This window comes from Cydia pomonella, chromosome 25, assembly GCF_033807575.1.
Source record: "Cydia pomonella isolate Wapato2018A chromosome 25, ilCydPomo1, whole genome shotgun sequence".
NCBI classification, from domain to species: Eukaryota; Metazoa; Arthropoda; class Insecta; order Lepidoptera; family Tortricidae; genus Cydia; species Cydia pomonella.
Genome location: NC_084727.1, coordinates 253631 through 279590, shown reverse-complemented (window position 1 = coordinate 279590; position 25960 = coordinate 253631). Strand labels below are relative to the sequence as shown.

The window sequence follows — 25960 nt, the reverse complement described above, 5'->3', positions numbered from 1 at the left end:
GGAATTATACTTCCAATATACTGACCCCCATGAAATCATTAAAACGTTCAAGTCCTTGAAATTAAAGAATACTGAGGACCTTTGGGGGATCTCTGTGAAAGTCATGCAATCTGTAATCGACGTAGTGGCACCGTATTTGGCCGATATATTTAATGCTTGTGTTAGAGAATGTGTATTTCCCGATCTGATGAAGTACAGTAAGGTCATTCCTCTATTTAAAGCGGGCAGCAAAGATGACCTTGGAAATTTTAGACCTATTTCAATACTTCCTGTTCTCAGTAAAGTGTTTGAAAAAATTGTATTAAACCAATTGCTTCGACATTTCAACTCGAATGAACTACTTCAAGATCAGCAATTTGGTTTTACAAGAGGTCGTTCGACGACTGATGCCGCCTCTGTACTAATCAAGCACATATACGACGCCTGGGAACACTCGCTAGATGCTATAGGTGTCTTCTGCGATCTGTCCAAAGCATTTGATTGCGTGGAGCATGACACACTTCTACACAAGCTGAAGCACTACGGTCTGTCAACGGAAGCTCTAAGCCTTGTTAAGTCTTACTTAAACCAAAGAACCCAGAAAGTGGTTGTAAATGGAACGGAGTCTACTGGAATGACTGTAAAGCTCGGAGTTCCACAGGGTTCAATTTTGGGTCCTTTTCTCTTCCTTGTATATATAAATGATCTGCCGAACCTTGTAAAACATAAATGTGAGATAGTCTTATTTGCTGATGACACCTCACTAATTTTCAAAGTTGACAGGAAACTGAGCGATTATAGCCAAGTCAATGAAACTTTGGAAAAGGTACTAGAATGGTTCACAGCAAATAACTTACTTCTTAATGGGAAAAAGACGAAATGTGTCAAATTTTCGCTGCCGAATGTAAGAAAATCTGAAACTATCATCACATTAAATGGCGAAACGCTGGACCTTGTCGAGAATACGGTTTTTCTGGGCCTTACTTTAGGTAGTAAACTGCAATGGGCCCCTCACATATCTGCCCTGGCGAAAAGGTTGAGCTCTGCCGCGTATGCAGTAAGAAGAATCAGGCAGTTTACTGACGTGGAGACAGCTCGCCTAGTTTACTTCAGTTACTTTCACAGTATTATGTCTTATGGCATACTGGCGTGGGGCAAAGCAGCTGACATAGAAACCATCTTCGTTCTTCAGAAGAGGGCAATCAGATCTATTTATAACATGGCTTCTCGTGACTCACTGAGAGAACGATTCAAGGAAATAGATATTCTCACAGTAGCTTCACAATACATACTAGATGTGATAATGTATACGCATAAGAATATAAAGTCCTTTAAGAAACTGTCCGATATCCATAGTTATAATACGCGAAATAAACATAAGTTAGTAGTCTCCAAGTTTCGTCTACAGAAAGTTAAAAAATCGTTCATGGGAAACTGTGTAACATTTTATAACAAAGTACCCTTAGAGGCATGGAACCTGCCCTATACTTCATTCAAGCAATACGTCAAAAATGCACTTCTCAAAAAGGGATACTATAAAATAGATGACTACTTGGGAGACACGGAATCATGGCCAAGTATCCATTCTCAAAAGCTGTAATAGTTTTGCGTGCAGTGTCCCGGAGAGGCATATGGCGCTGTTGTTTCTAGCTGTTCAACCTTATGTATTAATGTTTGTTATGTTTTAGTTATTTTGATGATGACATTGACATATTAAATACATAGTAGTTATGTATTCTGTAGAACTAGTTTTAAGATTGTTAGCTTAACAGTCTCTTGACGTGAAATATGTATTTCATACAATTTTTTATTTTTTTATTCTTTGACATTTGGAGAACCTTTACACCTCCAAATCTTATTATTGTGTATTATTATTTTTCTCAGACCGTGGGGACCTTATACATCTCCAAACTTAATGTATTAACCGTGGAGACTATACGTCTCTGTCATATTGTATAATATACTTGACTTGGTACATACTAGTTATGTACAGAATGTAGCATTAGTTTATGAGACTGCTAGTTTAACAGTCCAGACGCGGTTTATTTATTTAGTATAAATTTTATTTTGACACTTGGAGAGACTTTACACCTCCAAATTTTATTAGTATTAGTACTCTGACATTGGGGACCTTTTAAATCTCCAGATTTAATGTGTTTTTAACCATAGAGACTATACATCTCTATTGTATTGTATTAATTATTTATTTTAAGATTATTATAATGTAATGTTTACCCAGGTATTGGCTGTTGTATTTATAAATGTTGTTACCTATGTATTTTTCATGTCACTATATGATGTTACTATAAATGTTGTATTGACTTGTAAAAGAGCCCTTGAGGCCTACTTGCAGAATAAATTTTTGAATTTTGAATTTGAATTTTGAAGATATGGTTAATTATATACATTGAAAGTAAAAATATTTATCAGAGAGTAAAATGGAAACTATGTTTGGTATGAAGCAGCGGTACTCCACAATTCTCTTAAGAAAAAAGTAAATATATACTCGTATTTGTTCTAGTGAACCATAAAGTTAAAAATACACAGAAAGTGAAAAAAAGTTAAAACTAGGTAACAATAATAAATAAATATTATAGGACATTATTACACAAGATACCCACAGTAAGCTTAATAAGGCTTGTGTTGTAGGTACTTAGACAACAACAGATATAATATATAAATACTAGAAAACACCTATGACTCAGGAACAAATATCCATGCTCATTCCACAAATAAATGCCCATACCGGGATTTGAACCCAGACCATCGGCTTCATAGGCAGGGTCACTACTGTACGATAACCGTACTACGGGAACCACAGGAATCGTAAATAATCACCACACTTTATATTTAAAGTACTTGATAATTTATTCAGCAACACTTAGAAGCTATTTTTATCAGCGACCAGTAAGTAATCAATTCATTTCAATTGAACAAAGACAACCAATGTTGCCAACAAGATAATACATTTCTATATTGATCTTTATTTTACATTAACGACATTAACCTTTGCTTGTAAATACTTCTAAGCTATTTATATACATTAAGTTTAATATTTAATTAGATTAAAATACATATCCAACTAAACTTGTATAATTATAATCTATGAACATTAGAAGCAGTTAATCACTAAACTCAAATGATTTCAATTATACCCTCAACTTTCAATCATGAAATACAATGTTTACATTGTTTACCCACCATTCGCTAACATTCGGCCTTTTCTGACACCGTTAGCGTCCTCGCGTGTAGGTATTGTGTTAAAAAAAAATATTTATGAATACACAAAAACAATTCATACCATTCGTTATCACATTAATAAATATTAATCTCTCAACATAAATAATCTTAAAGCAATCTTATAAGTGTAAAAATCACAAATATTACACATCATCACATACATTTACTTGATAATTAACATTATGCACTTTAAATCAACCAGTTTATACTGCACTTGCTTTCATTACAACACACCAACACACTTACCTTTCGATGCCACTCAGGGCCAACAACGCCACCAGGGCTAGTAACGCCACCAGGGCTAGTAACGCCACCAAGGGCTAGTAACGCCACCAGGGCTAGTAACGCCACCAAGGGCTAGTAACGCCTCCAGGGCTAGTATCGCCACCAAGGGCTAGTAACGCCACCAGGGCTAGTATCGCCACCAAGGGCTAGTAACGCCACCAGGGCTAGTAACGCCACTGAGGGCTAGTAACGCCACTGAGGGCTAGTAACGCCACCAGGGCTAGTATCGCCACCAAGGGCTAAATTTAATTAAATACACATTTACATTACAGTATAACCATCCATTAACACAATAATATTTAATTAGTATATATACGTATGTGTTATACAATCATTACTCTAAATGATAATCAATTCAAATAATGTACTTTACACTTTAATACTTTCTGTGTCAGAATCACTCTCCATGGGATCATTTTCAAAAACCAACCAAGGATGTATCTTATCTACTGCAAATACTGATTTGTATATCGGTTTTCCTGCCTTTTTAGTAATAGGCGTATCTTCAACCTCATACCTATCGTTACATAAAACTTTGGTAATTTTATAAGGCCCGCTACATTTAGGTTGCAATTTCTTACTTTGACCAGTTGGGTTACCTATTTCCCTTTCAATTCGCACAAGGTCACCTACATTATATTTATGTGGACATTTTCTTTTGCTATCAAATCGCTCCTTTTGTTTCTCTTGTTCTATACGCATCCTTTCATTAGCCTCTGCTCTCATTACATCAGGATTCTCATACTCTTGAGCTTCGGAAACTATCGTATTCATTACCCCATCAGAACTGCCTATGGGGCTTAAGCTAAATAATAGTTGAGATGGCGTTTTATTAGTGGCCTTATTGATAGTATTGTTAAGACCCCATTGGACTTTTGGTACACAAACGTCCCACTCATTATCAGGTTTTCCATGATTCATTGATGTAAGTGCGTCTACAATAGAACGATTGTAGCGTTCAATCTGCCCATTTGAGCGAGGACTAGCAACCGCGTTAAGTATGTGAATAGATCCTTTATCCTTTATATATTTTTTTAAAAGAGTTGCTAGTGAAACTAGTCCCCCTATCTGTGATTAAACGCCTCGGTACGGCAAATATGCTGAAATATTCTTCAAAGACATTTATGGTGGTGCTAGTCTTACAATTTTTAACAGGTTTTATATATATGAATTTGGTAAATGCATCAATTATTGCTAGGATGTAAGCATTTCGCCGTTTACTTAGTGGGAATGGACCGCAATGATCTGCGTGTAAGGTGTGAAACGGTCTATCAGGTTTTTGGATAGGGTGTAGCATGCCTTCTTTAGGGCCGCCGGGCACTTTGTTATACGCGCAATGTAAACATGCATTACAGTATTTTTTGACAAATCGGCGCATCTTTTTGAACCAATACACATTGCGAATTCTTTCATAAGTCTTTTCATACCCAAAGTGCCCAACGTCATCATGATGACTTTTAAGTATCTGCCACCTAACTGATTTTGGAACAACCCACAGCAAAGTCACGTCCTCACCCTTTTTAACCATACGATATAGCCTATCATTTTTATACACAAAATTATTTTTAATATCTACCGTTGTGTTAGTTTCGGGGTCTTGTAAAATTTGGACTATTCTTTGTAATTCGGGGTCGGCCTGTTGAATAGTTTGTAGCCACTTATCATCAGCTGTGACATTTGACTCTGTACCAACTATGTGAAAGACGTGACAATCATCATCGCGACATGGTGGATTATCTGCTGCAATAGCATTTCGACTCAGGGCGTCTACATGAGTCATCTTTGTGCCAGCTCGATATTCTATGGCAAAGTCAAACTCTTGCATCGCCATCCACCATCTCGCCACTCTAGGGACTAAGTCTTTCTTAGTCATGGTACTACGAATAGCATGGCAGTCCGTTACTAATTTAAACGAACAACCCAACAAATAAACTCTAAATCGGTTCAGAGCAGTTATGACTGCCAGGGTCTCCAACTCATAGGCGTGAAATTTTTGTTCCTCAGGCGACGTCTGCCTACTATAAAATGCTATGGGTTGGAGTCCCCGACCAGCATCCTGCAACAAAATGGCTCCAAGACCCATCTTGCTCGCATCTGTGTGAACCTCCAAACGTGCATGAGGCTCATACAATGCCAAAACAGGTCTGCTGACCAGTATATCCTTCAATTGATTAAACGCTTCTAATTGTTTGGATTCGAAACGCCAAGGTTCGTTCTTTTTCGTAAGAATGGTAAGAGGTCTAGCTATCACAGAGAAATTGCGAACGAATTTACGGAAGTAACTCGCTAATCCTACAAACTGTCGGACCTCGTGTACGTTTTTAGGAGTGGGAAACTTCTTAACGGCATCGATTTTGAATGAACCCGGCCTAATACCCTCGTTAGAAATTTCATAGCCGAGATATTCTATTTTTTCTTGAAAGAACACGCATTTCTTTAAGTTCAACGTTAGCTTAGCGTTACGCAGCATAATAAATACCCTTTCAAGCTTTTCCAGGCCCTCTTTAACAGATTTTGACGGTACTAAAAGATCATCCATGTACGCAAGAACCAGTTTTTGCCCAACACCATTTACCATCGAGTTTATTGCGCGCTGGAAGACACTTGGAGCGTTTGCCAAACCGAACGGCATTCTATTGAACTCGTAGAGGCCGTCCGGGGTGACAAACGCTGTCAAGTGCTTACTGTCCTCAGCCATCGGTACTTGGTAATATCCGCTAGCTAAATCGAGGCTGGTGAAGAAATTGTTGCCACCAAGACAATCTAATTTATCCTCAATGCGTGGCAGTGGATATTTATCTTTCAGTGTTTTACGGTTCAACGCCCGATAATCAACGCATAAACGTTTTTGTCCGTTTTTCTTGCTAACTAATAACACTGGACTTGCATACGATGATGAACTTTCTCTGATAATACCGTTTTTAAGAAGATCTTCTATAATTATTGATAAATGCTCTTTTTCTTTGAGGGACATACGGTAAGGATTATAAACTACAGGATTATCATCCTTTAGTTTAATATTCATCTCCACCAGATCAGTTTTTCCTAATTCGGATAAGTCTAATGCGAAGCAATCGCGGTATTTCGACAAAAGCGTATGAAATGCATCGCGTTCATTTTCATTTAATTGCGTCCCTATTACGACATCTTCTGTTATCAATGCTTGCTCGTTTTCATCTGTGGTTGACAATAACCTAACTGTTGGCTCGTTAATTTCATCATAACTACTTCCTCTAGCTAATACTTGATTTTTATCAAACTTTAGTTCCGCATCGGCCAGATTTGAAACCATAACGAACCCGTGGCTGTCATGAAAACTATACAATCCCGGTAAAATGATATAGTCCTTTTGCTGTGAATTGCAAAATGTAGCAGCTACATAAAGGGACCCAGTAAAATTTGTTGTTGTACTCACTTCTATAGGTGAGGTACAACTCGCCGCGATCGTCACGTCAACAGCTGTATTTAAAGTGTATTTTGTGTTAGGTAAAACACATCCTTCCCCAGGAGCTCTATAGAAAGTTAAATGTTTTGGAGTTTTTATAACCACGATGTCCGGTAATTCCGTAAAAGTGCGGCCTATCATAATTTCGCTTGGCATGTGATGGTCGGGTACGACAATAAAATCGACTGGACTTTCTACCTCATCTACACTTAGAGTGCCATTCACAGAACCCAAGGGTCGCACGATCCCATTACCAAAACCTCTTAAATTTCCCATATTGTCAGGGCGTTCCCATGATCCAAATATTTGTTTCGCATAACTTTCCCTAATCAAAGTGCGTGCACTTCCAAAATCAATGAAAGCAGGCGTAACTATGCCTTCAAGCTTAACTTGCTTATAGTACTTCTCGCTTCCGGATTCTACTATTTGAACATCGGGTGTTTCAGTGTCATTTGTTTCAATACGTCTTACGTCGTTATTGTCAGATGCTGCAGGCAGTTGCAACAAGCTGCTGTTGTTAGTATTGGTCGATGACCCTAAAGTAGTCTTATTACGACAATCATTAGCCACGTGCCCCACCCTACGGCAAATACTACACTTCTTCATAGGTTTTGTACATTTGGAGCGAATGTGACCGATCTCTCCACAGTTATAGCAAACTATTTCTGGTTTAACTGGCTCGTTACTTGTTGCTGTATTCGTGGCGTTTTGAGTAGACCGTGGATCTTTGTTCCAAGGTTTACTGCGTTTTTGTGACATTAAATAACTATCATTCTGAGACAACGTTCGTAAGTATGAGAATAATTGTTCCGGTTCCTCAAAACGGCATGAATTTGCACTCATCCTGACAAACTTGTCATCTATTCCGTGCACTAAACATCCTACGGCTTTACGGCCTGTTATGTCACATTTATTAATCAATATCATTTTTTCGTAATAGTATACGTCTAGTGGTTGCCCGACTTTACAACGCACATTGAGCATTCGTTGCAAAAGATCGCCATAATTTTCGTTTGAGGGAAAAGCTAATTTTAATTTTTCCATCCATTGCGGCCAAGTGTATAAAAGGGATGGCAGTCCTTGATACCAACGCTTTGCCAAACCAGACAGCTTAGGTAGAGCATAATGACACGTCTGAGTATCCGTCCACGAATATATTTGAGCGCACTCGTTGACCTTGTGAATCCAGCACTCGATATTTTGAGCTCCATCGTTAGGGTCAAACTCAGGCACTACGTTAATATGTGCAGTATACGCATGACCCGGCAAAATATTTCCCACTGACATACTGCCTGTACTGGTTTGATTCGCCACAGCAATACTCGCAGACAGATTCCCAGACGGATGATCATTACTGGAATTACCTTTTGAAGGTAACGGCGGTGTAGAACTTTTAGGCCCTAGACTACGATAACCTTCGGGTTTGTTCGTCAGAGAATCCCTTTGTTTACTTTTGCGATGGCGATGTTTTCTTTGCTTCTTATGTCGCCGACGCGGCGGCGAATATGTCGAACTACGTGATGATGACTTAGACATGCTTCGACCAGAAGAATTTGAATAACGCCGCTGATGTTTAGAGCGACGCTTACGTGATCTAGAAGCCCTATCTGATCCCATGGTTAATAATTCTGTCTGTACTTCACAATATGATACCTACGATAAGTCAACTATCAACTAGTAATTACTAAACTTATTAGGAAGTACACAATACATAACATAAATCATCTAATTGCATAAACGGCTATACTAAAACCAATTATTTTGTACAATAATAATTAACCAAACTTGTTTTATTACTAATTAACTACTATAGTTCTCACGTATCTTTACTTGAACTAAGGTGTCTTTGTATAAACTCACGTAACTAATATAATAAACACATATAAATTCCTCTTTGCAACGATTTCATTACGTAACGGCTTCATTATGAACGTTAAAAATTAAACGGTTAATCGACGTCTAAAGTTTAAGTATTTTATGTTTATCACTTCACTATTCTAGGCACCAACAATGATCAAATCATAAAACAAGCACAAATCACCAATTATATAAAATTGTAATCACTGACCTTCACTCGGGGTCAAATACCTCGGTTCCAGGCGACGTAGGTTCTTTTCCAGGATCGTCACTTCTGATTTGTACGATAACCGTACTACGGGAACCACAGGAATCGTAAATAATCACCACACTTTATATTTAAAGTACTTGATAATTTATTCAGCAACACTTAGAAGCTATTTTTATCAGCGACCAGTAAGTAATCAATTCATTTCAATTGAACAAAGACAACCAATGTTGCCAACAAGATAATACATTTCTATATTGATCTTTATTTTACATTAACGACATTAACCTTTGCTTGTAAATACTTCTAAGCTATTTATATACATTAAGTTTAATATTTAATTAGATTAAAATACATATCCAACTAAACTTGTATAATTATAATCTATGAACATTAGAAGCAGTTAATCACTAAACTCAAATGATTTCAATTATACCCTCAACTTTCAATCATGAAATACAATGTTTACATTGTTTACCCACCATTCGCTAACACTACCCACTAGGCCAGACCGGTCATCAAACAATAAGACTAGGTGACAGGCGGTCGTTTTAGCTCTTCCCTGGTAAGGTAGGAGGGATCAAAGTAACACTTCTGTTCTACGATACCATTTTAATATTTTGTGCATACAATAGTTTTAGCTTAATATTGTAATATAATATTTTGAATCGTAATCATTTCCTGTGTCACATGGTAGCAAAATTACTTTCATCTTGGCCGTAACACACTTAAATCCTTCACTACACTCATGATTATATCATAGAATCCATCGCTTCGTTTAGGATTCAATGTACGCCCTCGCTACCCTCGCTATTTTGAATAATTGTTCACTTATTTGTAAAGCGCGCCTTTTTTGCGATCAACGCAGCATTGAAGGCATGCGTCAAGTGAATGTAAGGAAGATGACTTAGATGACAATGCGCTTACCGCTGCGTTTACCGCGTAAAACAATGTGGTGTCATTAAATTTTTTGATGTAAAATGGGTTTGCGGCAAACGCGTACATTGATCGTATACAACAACCGCGCGCTTGAGACCTAGTCCAATCCTATAACTATGGTTCTTAATTGAATACAAAATTAAGTATCAAAACCAATGGTCATAATTTTAGAACTTATACGGGACTTAATCGCGTAAACTTACGTTTATTATATGGTCTGACGTTTCGAACGTGACGTTACGTTCGTGGTCATAGGCAGATGGGACAGGATCCTGTATTAGTTTTAAAATTACGAATGAAAATCGTGGTTTAAATAAATATAAAACCAATGCTGTTTTTGGTTTGCACTGTCACCTGCAATAATATGTTACACAACGAAGGCAGCAAAAATATGTGACCGCGGATTTACATTCGCGGCTCGAGGCTCGGCTCGTCTCGTGTCTTTGCTCGCTCGTAAGCTCCTCGAGCTAATGTATACACTCTCGCCTCGTGGCTCGGCTCGCGGCACGTCTCCTGTCTCGGTCCCAGCCCCTAAGCTGGTCAAGCTAATCAATTTTAAACACAAGCGGCACGGTATAATGTTTGTAACCGAATGGAAAGCCGAACGCGAATGTAAACAGCAAGCGCGCGTCCCCCGCGAGCCCCTTTGACTCGTGCCCAAAAAACCGCTTCGGACGCCAGCCCGGCGAATGGCCAGCCGAGCCACGAGACGATCCCCGAGCCCACCATACGCGTCTCGCCACTCGCGCGTGAATGTAAATGTAAATACAAAACTAAATTACTATTGATTAATCAAATCATCCCGATATATATTCCTATTTACAAAAAACACGATTACAGCAGCTTCGTTGTTACGTTGAGTAAGAACTGTAAGTTTAGGCACATCAAGTTAAATTTATTGAATTCAAGAATTTTCTTGCCCAATAAAATACCTAATTCTTTTAAATACCTAAAGATACAGACTATATACATTTACGGCACTACACTGATTCCGCATCGTCAGCGTTGAGACCTCTTGAGGATTCTCAACTATTTTTTCTTAAACTAACTAAAACATGTGCTTTGTTTCAGTTATGTTAGACGAAAGCACGAACGCACCGACGGCTGCAACCAAGGACAACACAATCTCGAAGAAAGATAGAAGAGTCGTGACAACACATAAAAAAAAGTATCCCAGAAAGAATCAGCCCTGCACAATATGTAATAAACAGTTTGCGGGTCTGTACCTTTTAAAGAGACATGAAGCTATTCACACTGGAGAAAAACTCTTCTCTTGCAAAACATGTCAAAAGGAGTTTTTCACATCATGCCAATTAAAGCGGCATAAAATAAGCCACACAACAGAGAAGCGATACACCTGCGAAATATGTCAGAAAGTATATAAACACTTGAGTGATTTGAAGAAACATAAAAAGATACACACAGGGATTAAATCATTTTCGTGCTTGATATGTAAGAAAAAGTTCCTATATCGAGCAAATTTAAAGTTACATGAGCTTATCCACACTGGGGAGAAGCCTCATTCCTGCGAAATATGCAAAAGAGGGTTCACGGCATTGGCTCAATTAAAAGCACATGAACGTACTCACACTGGTGAGAGACCTTTCTCGTGCGTTATATGCAAAAAAGGGTTTGCAAAATCATGGACGTTAAAGTTACATATACTAGTCCACACTGGTGAGAAGCCTTATGCTTGTGATGTGTGCGAAAAAGCATTCACGTCTTCGAGTTACTTAAAGATACATAAAAGAATACATATTGGAATCAAGCCTTACTCATGCGAGATATGTCATCATAAGTATATGTCTCTAACTGGTTTCAAATACCATAAACAAACCCACGAAGTATAAATGTTTTCCATAAACAGATCGCGCTTGAATATCTGATATAATTAATGATACATCGCTCATCGCCACCGCCCGCTTTACGACTTTTTGCCTTTCGCGACAAACAACCCCAAATATAACATTTAGACCGCGAGCCAGGAACAGATTTCCATGACCAATCGCCTAGGCGAAAACTCGTAGAGTGGTTTACGGCTATGTATGACGAACCCTCGTGGGCGTCAGCTGCCGCTCCGTCGGCGTAAAAAAAATTAGTCATCGCCTCCCGTTTGATACTTTGTCAGATGATAATTCAGGTGCTATTGTTAATTTAAAAAATCGCCAGCCGGTTATATCGCAGTGGTAAGAACGTCAGCTGGTCGCATGGACATGTAAAAAATTAGCACTTTACCTTTTTATGATAGTAATACCAAAACCATCAGGCGTTTCAAATAAACGGATTACGCAGTTTATGCATTAAGCATACTTTGCGGACATAAAACGGTAAGGCGCGTATTTTTTACATGCTCACGTGACCAGCTGACGATCTTTCCACCGCGATACAACCGGCTGACGGTTTTTTAAATTTAAAACAGCGTATAAACTATCATCTGATACAATATCAATCGGGAGGCGATGATTGAAAAAAAAAGGTTTTTTTTTTACATATTCATGACATCAACTGACGGTCTTTCCACCGCAATACAACCGGCTGACTATTTTTTTAATTCATTGTAGCATCTAAACTATCATCTGACAAAGTATCAGCCGGGAGGCGATGACTGACGGTATATGCTCATGGTGTGCGGTCTAATTTACCCCAGACCATGACCTGTTGGTAAAACTCTTCCTTTCCTTAATCTTATTGTTACATTTGTTACCTATACTCTATATCTTTAGGTATTTAAATAAAAGTAAACAAACTATTTGTACATTTTTGGATAGTTCTAACATTTATTGGTTAACCAACCAAATACAAAATCGCCTGGATCTGTCACTGAACGACCTGACTTTAATCTACATTATTTGACCTCGCCTGGATCTGTCACTGAACGACCTGACTTTAATCTACATTATTTGATCATGTAATGTTTTCATCTACCTTCAACTGGCTTAAGGAGCCATTTGATGATTTGTTTACTTTTATTTAAATACCTAATGATACAGAATATAGTTAGGATATTTTTAAATATTTAATTCATTGAATTACTGTCTAATTTTATAGTACATTGGTACAGCTGTAATGCTGTATAATTCAGTGTTGATTGTTGTATTTACTGTTGATATCTTTGTAGAATATTTATCTATTTAATCATTTTTTTTCCTTATTAACACTAAAATATAGTAAAAGAGGTCTTATTCCATATGTATAATTTATAATCGCATACCTATTTCACATTGTCTATGTTTATTATTGATATTATTTGACAATCCTTTTCAGATGAAATTTTTCATAATATGTATAATTGATGAAATGAATTTATTTGGATTATCTTGCTACCTATTATTTTAATTGATTTCTGACGATCACAATTTGATTCTTATAAATTTACATTAATGTAATTTGTACTGTAATAATTTATTGTGAAATAAATAAATCTAATCTAATCTATGTATGTAGTAACAATGTGTTTTGCTGATCTGCGATTTTCTTGTTACATTAAAACTATTAAATATATTGTTTGTAACATTTTTATTTGTTGTTGGTGTCTTTGTAGTGATTTTCTCCAATAAAAATGGTCAAATTATGCACTATATTTGGAAATATAGAACAAAAAACAGTACATAACTAGGAATTTAAAAAAAAGGAAAAAATATATTAGCAAAATAATATAAAAGATTTTTTTTAATAAAAGTTTTTATTTAAATGCTCTAAAAAGAAGAAAATAATTTTTTCCTTTAAAATTGTAATCATCAACTTATAACCTCATTATACACCATTTATATGTTCATAAAAGCTTGTCGCGCGATTTAATTGTATAAACAAACCAGTACCTCTTTAATTAAGTAACTTGATCTGCTAAGTTTAAATTTTCATACATTTTAATTTAATTTAATATTTATAGGTACTTAAACCTCGTGCCCCTAGTAATAAAAAACCTTGTAAAGTAAACTTTCATAGCGACGCGCTTATTGCGTAGAAAGGAACGCATGACCTGAACCTACTTAGTTTGTTTCCTCTTTCAGCACTTTGAAGTCATCAAACCAACCAATCATGGCATTGCCTGTCCCTATTTATACCAATCAAAGATGTGGAGTACTCTCAAGCGTAAAAATCGAAGCAAATTGTGTAAATGAGAACAATATACGGACATTGACAGCTGTTCTATGCAAAATAATTGCAGTTCAAAATCAATACACACTTTCTATTCAATTAATACTCATTGCATCACATATAAGCGTAATAAATAAGTCATTTTGTTTGCATAATCGTCACAAGATTTTTATTTCAATTGTTTCCTGCAAAGTTTTGTTAAAAATCGCGTATTTGCCTCAGTTATATAGTGTCAACAGCTTGCAACGCTTGACTGCATCAGTTTGCCGGAAATGTTAGTTTCGGCCGCGGCATTCAGTTGAAATGCGTTGAGATGGACCTGTCCCCCGACGAGGATCAGTTTCAAGGCCGCCTGCTTCACCAGGTGAGAAGAAATGTCTATAGAAAGTGGGTATCTAAATAGGATTAGTATTAGACTGAGCGCGACCAAGTGGCGTGTAATCCGCGGTGAGTCGCGCCGCGAGGTCTCGCTGGTGTTGAAATGTAATTGTGAGATACCACATGTACTAATGGAGCGGAAACATTGGAGGTACATTTTGAACAAGGTTTGTTTGTAGAAGTTATCTATTTTAAGGTTTTTGATAGTTTATTATCTTGAATTTATTTGTTGTTAGACTAGGAAGTAGTTTATGTATTTTATTGTGTGTTGTGAATACAGTAAAAAGTAAAAAAAAAAACTGGATAGTGTAACAAATTCTATGTCATAAGAGATATTGTATATCATACAGTATATTCATGTGAATTTTTGTGACTTATTTTATATGGAATATTTATTACCTTATTTTTTTGTGATTACTTTCAATGTGCTACAGATTTTTTTTATAGTAAGATGATCTTGTAGATTATATATCTACCATATAATATCTGGAGCTTTTTATCAGTACTGCAGCAAATGCTTGATATACCTTACTCCGTTCCATTTAGTAATTATTTCAAGTAACTGTACAATTTTCTGCGCATACATTTTGAACTTATAATCATCAATTTTCATGAATGAGTAAGTTTCCGGTCCTGTGCAGCTTGGGTAACCTCCTCCCACCCAATACACCCAACACTTGCTCTACAGAACGGCAACAAGTAAATTTAGATAAGATAAGATATCATTTATTGCACGATTATAGGTGTACAGGTTATAATGGATATTTTGGTAGTGTCACTATAATTTGCCTGTCAGGCGTACAATGTAATTTTACTTAAATCTAGATGAACTATTTACAATGTTTGTATTTACAATGTTTGTATTTGCCATATTTTTCCTTTTCAGCTATGTTTTACATAAAAAGGAAACATAAGGCAAGCTTATCATATTACTAAGCTGTAGAGAAATCTATATTGAAAAAGTAATTTACATTGTAAGGCATTTTCTTTTTCAGTACTTGTATTAAAGATTTTTTAAACACCTTTTCGCCTTTTAGGGGAAACTATGTTTCCATTTTTCGGGCATAAAACTTACAACTCCTATAAAATAACCGCCCCTCACAATTCAATTCAAATTCAAATATACTTTATTCATGTAGGCCTAGCAACAAGCACTTATGAATAGTAAGACAGTATTACATATAATTATCTTAATCTAATTATCAGAGCAATTTATTGATGTTGTAAATATTATTCCATATATAATACTAATGAATATAATTCATAGATCAAATTTCCACAAGAATGAGATGAGAAATGCGACCTGCAGAGGAGAACATCCGTACAGATGAAACCGTTTTTCTTTTTCGTATAAATGGATCGTTGCGGAGTAATATAGAAGTAGACTATGGATCTATAATGTAGACATTACACTGTCAAGTTCTAACTTGACACATACAAAGAGTATAATAAATGCCTGACAGCTTTGCATAGCAATCTTGCATATGTTCAAGAGTGAGTTGGGGGAATAAAAATTCAAAAGGGATCCAATTAGATTTTTATTTATTTATATAGCCATTTATTTCCGATTCTTGGGTACAATGTTGTTTAATTAGATATATAGTACCTGGGCGACCGAGCTTTGCTCGGTTATACCTATTTATTGTAATATGGTGGTGTATAGGTGATAATCTTAACTACATTTTTTTACTAAATTAAACTTGTCTAAAACAATAAAAATTTAAAAATTATATATAAACTTGAACATATAAAAAAAAAAAAAAAGTTAGTCACCGGGCGAGAATCGAACCCGTAACACTCGTTTAGCAGTCCGCGTCTTAACCCGCTGGACCGTCCGGACAGTGGCCGGCAACACGAAATTAGCGACCATATTCTGCGTCGAAAGAAAAACGCACGAAAACTCGAAAACACTCGTTTTCCCAAACATAAGACTAATCTAGATCGATTGTTTACCCCCAAAAACCCCCATATACCAAATTTCAGCAAAATCGTTAGAGCCGTTTCCGAGATCCCGGAAATATAGCAATTCTTGTATATAGTCCATTGAATGTAAAGTTCTAGAGTGCGTGAGTTAGTAACGTAAGATGTTTCTTCGGAAACATGTCAAGAGTCCCTAGGTAATAAACATACTAAAACCCCGGGACACTAGGAGGAGCCCCGGAGTGGGGGGAGGGGGGGAAAGGGTCCATTTTTTCATTTTTCGCTTAAATCTCAAAAACGGTACATGTTAGAGAAAAACTTTCAAGGAAAAGTTGAAAGGCCATAAAATTATCTACAAGTTGTACCTAAATCATTTTTTTCTATTCCCAGCCGTTTCTGAGTTACACGCAGTAAAAAATGATTTTGGCTCACACAATTTCCCCATACTACATACCCATGTTTATCACATCAATCGATCAAAAAATATTTCTTTCGTCCAAAAAACTCAAATGTGCAACTTGTGACCGGTACTGATAGATTGCTCTTAATTAGGTCTATAATTGGTAAAATAAACACATTCCTCCATGGAAGCCTTTAGGAGGAATCGATTGTCAAAATATTATATTAGGGTAGTTTGAGTTACTGAACTTGATCTTTTTATTTTTTTCTTCCAAAAAACTCAAAAGTGCAACTTGTGACCGGTACAGATAGATTGCTCATAATTAGATCTATCATTGATAAAAATACCAGATTCCACCACGGAGGCGTTTACGGGGAATTTAATTTTATTAGGGTAGTTACGATACTTGAACTTTTTATTTTTTTTCTTCCAAAAAGCTCAAAAGTGCAACTTGTGACCGGTACTGATAGATTGCTCTTAATTAGGTCTATCATTGGTAAAAAAAACACATTCCTCCATTGAAGCCTTTAGGAGGAATCGATTGTCAAAATATTATATTAGGGTAGTTACGCAACTTGACCTTTTTATTTTTTTTTCTTCCAAAAAGCTCAAAAGTGCAACTTGTGACCGGTACCGATACATTGCTCATAATTAGGTCTATCATTGATAAAAAAACCAGATTCCACCATGGAGGCGTTTAGGAGGAATTGAATTTTATTAGGGTAGTTACGATACTTGAACTTTTTTTTTTCCTCTAGTGCCTCTCATATGACATCAATGTCCCAACATTATCCGTTGTTCGGATTTTTTCGATGAAGGTTCACACGTAGCATGGGAAGGGGTCCGCCCTCGTTAAGCTTATGCTAAAACCCCATGCTCATCCGTGTGAACTAGAGAAACGGGGGCGAGGAATTTTTCACCTTTCATGGGATGTAGCTCGAAAACGGCTGGGAATAGAAAAAAATGATTTAGGTACAACTTGTAGATAATTTTATGGCCTTTCAACTTTTCCTTGAAAGTTTTTCTCTAACATGTACCGTTTTTGAGATTTAAGCGAAAAATGAAAAAATGGACCCTTTCCCCCCCTCCCCCCACTCCGGGGCTCCTCCTAGTGTCCCGGGGTTTTAGTATGTTTATTACCTAGGGACTCTTGACATGTTTCCGAAGAAACATCTTACGTTACTAACTCACGCACTCTAGACCCCCCTTGGAGGGACTCATTCAATGGACTAATATATATATACAAGAATTGCTCGTTTAAAGGTATAACATATTTAAACTAGATAATGTTCCGCAGTTCGGTGTGCCTTTTGCCATAGGCCTCCTCCAACATTCTCCACTGAACTCTGTCCTCTGCAACTCTAGACCAGTAAGGTCCCAAGGTTAAGTGGATATCGTCTACCCATCTCGTTTTTGGACGTCTTTGTTTTCTACTTCCGTCTCTTGGGTACCACAGGGTAACTTGTTTGCTCCATTTGTTTAATTTGCATTTAAGCATGTGTCCTGTCCATTTTAAATGGTCTATCCGGCTTAATATGTCCATTACCTTGGTTTTTCTTCTTATCGCTGGGTTTGAGATTTTATCCCTTAGCTTAACTCCTAGGATACAAATGGAGAGATCCATTGCCCTTTGACATTTTGCCAATTTCTCTCTATCATTGACAGTAAGTGACCAGGTCTCATCTCCAGGTCCCTTTTGAATACTTACTACTTACTCCGTTGGCTCAGCGACCCAAAATGAGACTTGGCATCCGACACCAAGACAGCGCCACTTTTCTCGGTCCTGTGCGACCTCTCGCCAATTGTCGACTCGAAGCTCGCGCAGATCCGCCTCCACCATGTCGCTCCAGCGATACCTAGGGCGTCCGATAGGACGTCCTCCTGCTAGGCGACCCAGGTACGCTCTTTTTCCCTTTTGAATAGTGGGTATAAAATATTCTTAGGGTTATTAGGGTGTTTGGTGTTTGTAATATACATTTCTAGCTGGCAATGGGTGTTATATTTACAAACTTTTATTCAAATCAAAGTTTACGTCAATTGACTAAACCCTACAAATATTAAAAATGCCAAAGTAACTCTACATGTCTGTTACCTCTTCACACTGAAACCAGTGAACTGATTTGAATGAAATTGGGTACATCAATAGTTTGAGTAGTATGATAGTTTTAAACATCATTCAATGCAAATGAAGACGCGGACAGAAGCTAGTGGTACCATTTTGTGATTAGATGGCGGAGCCTGAAGTTGACGGTGCCTTTATGAACCTTTTTATAACACAATAACCACATTGACCAGGGTGTTCAGTGTCCGGGATAGAAATCGAACCTATATTTTACTTATGTACAAAATATACCATATATTATACCTGGAAAATTAATAATAAATATTGTATAATTGACAATATATTAATTTTAGTCATCTTAAGGCCAACTTTAGTCAAGGCTTAAGCCACATGCTGTTAATGTAGATTCTAGAGGCCTAGGTCACATTTTCCTTCTTATACAGTGGTGTTTTCCTTACACAAATCAAAATAATTAGTAAATTATTTGCTTTGATTCAAGGATGAATCAACTTTTTAGCGTTCCTCGTTGGTAACTTTCCCCTGGACTATTCTTTAACCCTGATTTTATGGTATTTAAATTTACCACGTATGAATTAGTCATAACTGTTGGAAGTGATATCCATATTTTAGATGAATGTGATACAACGTTTCTTCTATTGCCCCACTGTTATGACTTTGATAACGGTATTATATTCCCACCTAAAAATTATATTAATAATAATTCAGACTATATTACGTCATTTACGTCCCACTGCTGGGCACAGGACTCCTCTCATGCGCGAGAGGACTTGGACTATATTCCCCATGCAAAAAAATTGAATTTTTCGCAGATGTATGATGTATGCAGGTTTCCTCACGATGTTTTCTTTCACCGAAAAGCTAGTGGTAAATCTCAAATGATATTTCGTACATACGTTTTGAAAAACTCATTGGTACGAGCCAGGATTTGAACCCGCGACCTCCGGATTGAAAGTCGGACGTTATATCCACTGTGCCACCACCGCATCTAGAAATGATATCAATCAAAATTAGGATAAACGCGCAAATGTTAACGTAGACGGCGCTGCAATCGCGTTCGTTAGATATGCAATATCCAATAACTCAAACTCTTTTGGTGTTCCTGACAGTTAAACATTTATCTTTCTCAGTCGTATACTCTTGTCAGAGTAGTCGTGGACGTTATACGGCCTCTTGTGAGTGAGTGATCTGTCGATACCCCCCGTCAGGGGAGTATGAGGGGCCGCTACGGCCTCACGGCTGCGGCGGCTGTCGCGGGTCGCTTCCCCACCGACTGGTGGGGTGGTCTTATGGCCGTCGTTTTGGGGACGGTGTGGGTAGCTGGTGTAGGCCAGCTCTTCGCTACCGATCGTTATCCAACCCCACGGCCCCTAACCTGGTGATACCGTTTGAGCGGGGCCAGGTTATGGAGCCGCGGAGGAGGCGACCGGCAGCTTAGCTGGCGTGTGTGGTGTGCTGGATCCGAGTGTGGTGTCGGCCTCTTGTATTGTTTTCTTTTGTTTTATAGGCAGCTCTCTGGGACAACGAGGAGCTCCTCCTGTCCCTGCTGGCCGGCGGCGCGGACCCGGACGCGCGCGACTCGCGCGCGCGCTGCGCGCTCCACGCGGCCGCGCTCGCGGAGCGCTCGCGCTGTCTGCGCGCGCTGGTCGCCGCCGGCGCCAGTGTCGACGCGAGAGAAGACACGGCTACAGGCGGCAAGGTACCATACATCCCAACTAGCAAAAACACGCTTAGAATAGTCTCAAGACTACAATTTTTTCGCTCTTATATTGATCTTATAGCATCGTATAAGCCCGGATTTGGGCACAAATTAAAAGCGTATTTATTTTGATATCGTTCTAATATCAGTCTAATTGAATGCTGCTTGCATTTACAGTAATCTTTCCAAAACTTATTTAAGCTACCTTAGGCTAATATCGCTTTTACGTAAGTATCTTGTAAGCCTACATAGGCTTATATTGGTCCAACGTTAGAATCTTATGAGCCATAATAAGCTTATTTAGATTTTTTGTAAGATCACACAGAGAGTTGAAACATTCTATTTGTGAAGTATAAGTGTACGAGTGAAATTAAATGCAGCAGCGTGACATAAATATGTTAGTGTAAGTATTTATCTAACTGTTTATGAATTATGTTTAAATATAATAACGTGCTCGTTATCATCGTGTGTGTTTATGTTTTACGGTATGTAATCACGTGGGAAAATATTATTTACTGTAAAGTAGACCCTGTTTTCCACTTCAAACTTCATGCGCCTGATCAAATATGGTATTTGTATCCGTTTATAATTATTTTATTTCTTTATTTGTACTGATAGTCAGCCATAGCTGTAGCTGTATTTTTAAAGCGCACTATTAGACTATTATAAGATTATTTACACTAAATTCTGCATTCAGAATACAAAATATATGGCCATGTTGAATTAATTAGGGTTCCTTGGTTTACTTACTAAAACCCTAAATACATTTTGTTTATCCTTACTAGATCACTTGACACATACTAATAAACTAAATGTTTTTTTTATTTAAGTGACAAGATTGGTGATGCAAAATGGTTGTATTTATGGATATAGACCATTACTTGATGAAGAAAGACTTCCGCATGTTAAAACATTTAACATGGCCTTGGGAAGAAACACAATATACAAGTCTTGTTATTAAGCTACTATGCCAATACATTCCAGGAGACAACTCATTAATTTGCACAATCTCTTTGTTTGTGTTAAGCAGTGTCCTTGCGTCCTTTGGTAGAACATTATTTAGTCTTCTGTTTAAAATAATTAGCAATCCATTTACTGCTGCATGAGGGATATTAAATTTTAACGCCCATTTTTGTAATTCACTTTTTAAGGCAAAATCTTTCTCATAATCTGTTTCGTCGTCGGTCGAAGATTCTTTTTCACTAAAATCATTAATTTCACATACTGAAACTTTGTCCTCAACCTCTACATCTTTCATGCAAGCAGAACCTACAGAACCCTCACTAATATTTTCACCAACACTACCTTGTCTTGGCAGGAGCTGTATATGTATTTGATTTACTTATGATTTTTTTGTACTTCTGAATTTTCCGCCGATAACCATCACTTCTCGAACGTTTTTTCCAGTTGTCGTAATCCATACCTATTTAAAATTACACTCTTACTTTAAATTACAAAAATTTTTTATTAAATATCATACTTACAAGTGTTCCCAAAATCGATTTAAGATCAAACGATCTTATATTGATCTTGTCTTTTGTGATATAAGTATCTTTATCCTATATCACTCTAATATCTTACTAAAGTGCTGCTGTTGATCTTATTATGCTTGTTTATAGCTTTAAATAAGATCAGAAAAGTACGTACTTACAGTGTTCTTATGCTATGTTGATATTAGTCTTACATTCTTACAATAGCATTTAGAAAGTCTAATATAAAATCAAATGAACTTAGAGAATCGGGATATAAGACTAGGTACTCTCAAGTTCAATGAGACTTCGTAAATGTTATTGTAGGACCAAGAGGCTTATAATAGTATTATACTATGTTGATATTAGTCTTACATTCTTACAATAGCATATATAAAGTCTAATATAAAATCAAATGAACTTAGAGAAAGGGGATATAAGACCAGGCACTCTCAAGTTCAATAAGACTTCGTAAATGTTATTGTAGGACCAAGAGGCTTATAATAGTATTATACTATGTTGATATTAGTCTTACATTCTTACAATAGCATTTATAAAGTCTAATTTAAAATCAAATGAACTTAGAGAAAGCGGATATAAGACCAGGCACTCTCAAGTTCAATGAGACTTCGTAAATGTTCTTGTAAGAGCAAGAGGTTTATAATAGTATTATAAAATGCTCTTATATACATATATAAGACTAGGTAATAAGACTGACCTTACTAAAGCCGGTACTAGCTTGTCTAAGACTAATATAAGAGTGATGATATGTTCCAAAACAATAATAAGAGCTCTATAAGCTCATCAGTCTTATAAAGTGCGCAACCTGAGACTCTTTTGCTAGTTGGGATTGACACAAATATGTAGGAACTGCTGCTCACCCTGCTCCTTCCTACCAAGTTATGTTACACAGATATGTCACATTAGTATGTGACATATCTGTGCCACAAATTCGGACAATCATCTCTTGCACATGATGATCCTTATTGGGAGACAGAATTAATTTTAATTTTATTATTTTTAATTTATAATGCAATGTTTGACGGTCATGAGAAGATAAACATACTTTTGACGAATGTAGCAAATTTATAGTGTAATTTTCAACGTGAAATAAAGAAATATAATCTACCTTATCTAAAATCATAGCATAGGAGGTGAGTAAAGGTTTACACAGATAGCTTTTACATGCTTGTACCTAGTATGTGCCTAGTATGTGCCTAGCAAACCAATCTATACACCGTGTTTTTTTTTTCGTTAATTTAAAAGGGTGTATTCCTGAGCTTAAATTAAGTAACTTTCTCAAAGACACGGGTATTCTAATTAACTCCATTTCGGTGATAATCAATAATTATTGTTTCTTATTAGGCTCTTATTAGCGTATACATTTGCTTTAGGGCTTATTTACATATTTATTAGTACGAGTTCATACATTTACTACTAAACGTAAGTACCAGGACGAGCGATGTTCGAAATTACAGTGATATGTCACAGTTTTCAATTGTTTGGTTGAGTTAAATTGAATGCCCGCATTACAACAACGCTATATGCAACATTTAATTACTTTTTATAAAATAAAAAAATACATTTTTTTTAGTAACTACTTATGCTATTTAGTTTCCTTAAACGTATTTACCCATACCCCGGAGTTAACGGAATTCAATAAAAACACGGTGTATAGTAACAATGTCAAAATCAGAACTATGTGAAAATCGTTATTTTTGTAAGCAGGCATGTTCTTTGTACACAGACGGCACTTCACATAGCGGCTGAACGCGGTCACGCAGAAAACGTCAGGGCTCTGCTAGCGGCGGGGGCTTCGCTGGCGGCCCGCGACGCGGCCGGCGCTACTCCCTTGCAGTTAGCGGAGCGCGCGGGCCATCGCCAAGCGGCCAGGGAGCTGAGAAACGCGAGTGGTGAGTCTTGTAGCCGTAGAGCTTCGCTGGCGGCGGGTGCTACGCCCTTGCAACTGGTGGAACGCGCGGGCAATCACCAGGCGGCCAGGGAGCTGAGAAACGCGAGTGGTGAGTCATGTTCATGTACCCGCGGGGCTTCGCTGGCGACCCGCGGGTGCTACGCCCCTGCAGCTAGCGGAGCGTGCGGGCCATCGCCAGGCGGCTAGGGAGTTGAGAAACGCGAGTGGTGCGTCTTGTAGCCGTAGGGCTTCGCTGGCGGCGGGTGCTACGCCCTCGCAACTGGCGGAGCACGCAGGATATCGCCAGGCGGCCAGGGAGCTGAGAGACGCGAGCGGTGAGTCTTGTAGTCATGGGGCTTTACTGGTGGCAGGCGCTATGCCCTTTCAGCTACGCCATTTCACCAGAATTGCGATCTGTAGAGGAGAACTGTGTTGTGTAACAGTACCTTTCCTTAAAGATTCAAGCGCTTACATATTTTAGAGAACCAACGTACCGTTATTTCCGATGATCAGAGACATATATGTCCTTGACCGTCATGTGTTATGTCATCGCGACCTCACAGAACCGGCTGCTCGCGTTTTACACCTCCAGTTGGTATGCGACTTGTTTTGGTCTATTTATATCTACGTTTGTCAACAGTTTTAATTACTTTGAATATATTTAAATGTTAATAAATCTAGATATATTTTGATGTTTAACATTATCGAGAATGGATCCGAAGTTGTAGAAGAATTACAAAAACCTAGGCGGTTTTTGTAATTCGAACATCTAAGTTTCGAACATCGGACCAAAAAATAAAAATAATATGTACAGTCAGCGTCAAATACTTTGCAGCAGTCAAAGTAGCCAAATAGTTCGGTACACCATACTAAATATATGGTGTACCGAACTATTTGGCTACTTTGGTTGCTGCAAAGTATTTGACGCTGACTGTACATATTAATTATTAAACCGTAGTATTAAACATTACTTCAATTCATTCATCAACGATAATTATTTTAAATTTTAATGAGTAAATTACGTTTGTATGAGTCTAAGTACGTAAATTTTGAAGAAATTACTAGTAAGATTTTGTTATTAAATTTTAGTAGATACCAATTCACTGAAAAAGGTATCTTTTTAATATAGTGATTAATAGAGTTAGACCAAGATATGTTTTGGCAGCTCGGAGAGTGCAAGTGTTATTTCAAACGTCAAACTATGAAATTATGACGTTTACTTAACACTTGCACAGGCTGGGCTATCAGCAAAATCTCAGCCAACTTATCTTGGTCTGACTAGGTACGTTTTGTAAATATTTGTCTACTTTTTTTATGAAGACACGAAACTCTACAGTGTGTCCCTAGCCATTATACAAAGCCGAGATGTACATATGCATTAGGGTATTTAGAACCAGTGTACAAAGTATCATAACAACCGGTGTAGCGGTTTCGAAGAAATTAACAAATTACCATATTTTACTTTGGAGCAGCAGCAGCCTGTATGTGTTAGTAGCTCCTAAGGTAATATCCTAAAAGAATAGTATGGAATCTTCTTCGACCTTTTATTTATGACACTAATAAGCTTCTGACTTTTGAAAAATGTCATCATTATCAAATATTTCGAACAAATCGTCAAAAATTCTGCCAAAGATTAACACAGTGTGTTTCGTTTTGTTGTCAATTAAAGAGGCAAAAAGGACCCTTTGTGGTTATAAAGTGGGTTAACTAAGAGAGATACCCACCTGCCGTGGTATTTATAAAATAACTAATACGGTTTCGTAAGAGCGTGGATTTGCATATGTTTATGTGGAGCTCGGGCTCCAAAACCGCAGCCACGTACAGTTGCTGACAGAAGTGCTCGAGTTAGAGCACAGAAAAAATATCACGCTATGGGCCGGTCGGTAGTAGCGTGCAGTCGGCGTTCAGTTTCCATACAAGTTGCGGTCCGTCTGTATGACGTGTAAAGTATAACATTGTAGCCGAAGTTTTGAGAACTGAAATTACATTAGCTACGACAGATTATTTACATTATAAAATGTTAAAAACCATCCCACAAAAGATACTTTTCT

At 37.4% G+C, this 25960-nt stretch overlaps 2 protein-coding genes across 2 annotated transcripts in view; one reads left to right on the top strand and one right to left on the bottom strand.

Moving 5' to 3' along the window:
* The window catches only part of LOC133531521 (ommochrome-binding protein-like), a 302438-nt gene extending 292934 nt beyond the window's left edge, over nucleotides 1-9504 (bottom strand). The window contains exon 1 of the mRNA XM_061869791.1: nucleotides 9018-9504. The gene's annotated coding sequence lies outside the window, so the exon portion shown is untranslated. The remainder of the gene's footprint in view (nucleotides 1-9017) is intronic.
* A 4400-nt stretch (nucleotides 9505-13904) lies between these two features.
* LOC133531272 (leucine-rich repeat serine/threonine-protein kinase 1) overlaps nucleotides 13905-25960 on the top strand; it is a 101437-nt gene continuing 89381 nt past the window's right edge. Inside the window, exons 1-3 of the mRNA XM_061869403.1 lie at nucleotides 13905-14415; nucleotides 20337-20528; nucleotides 23745-23910. Of these exons, the coding sequence (XP_061725387.1) occupies nucleotides 14365-14415; nucleotides 20337-20528; nucleotides 23745-23910 (409 nt within the window). The 5' untranslated portion in view covers nucleotides 13905-14364. The remainder of the gene's footprint in view (nucleotides 14416-20336; nucleotides 20529-23744; nucleotides 23911-25960) is intronic.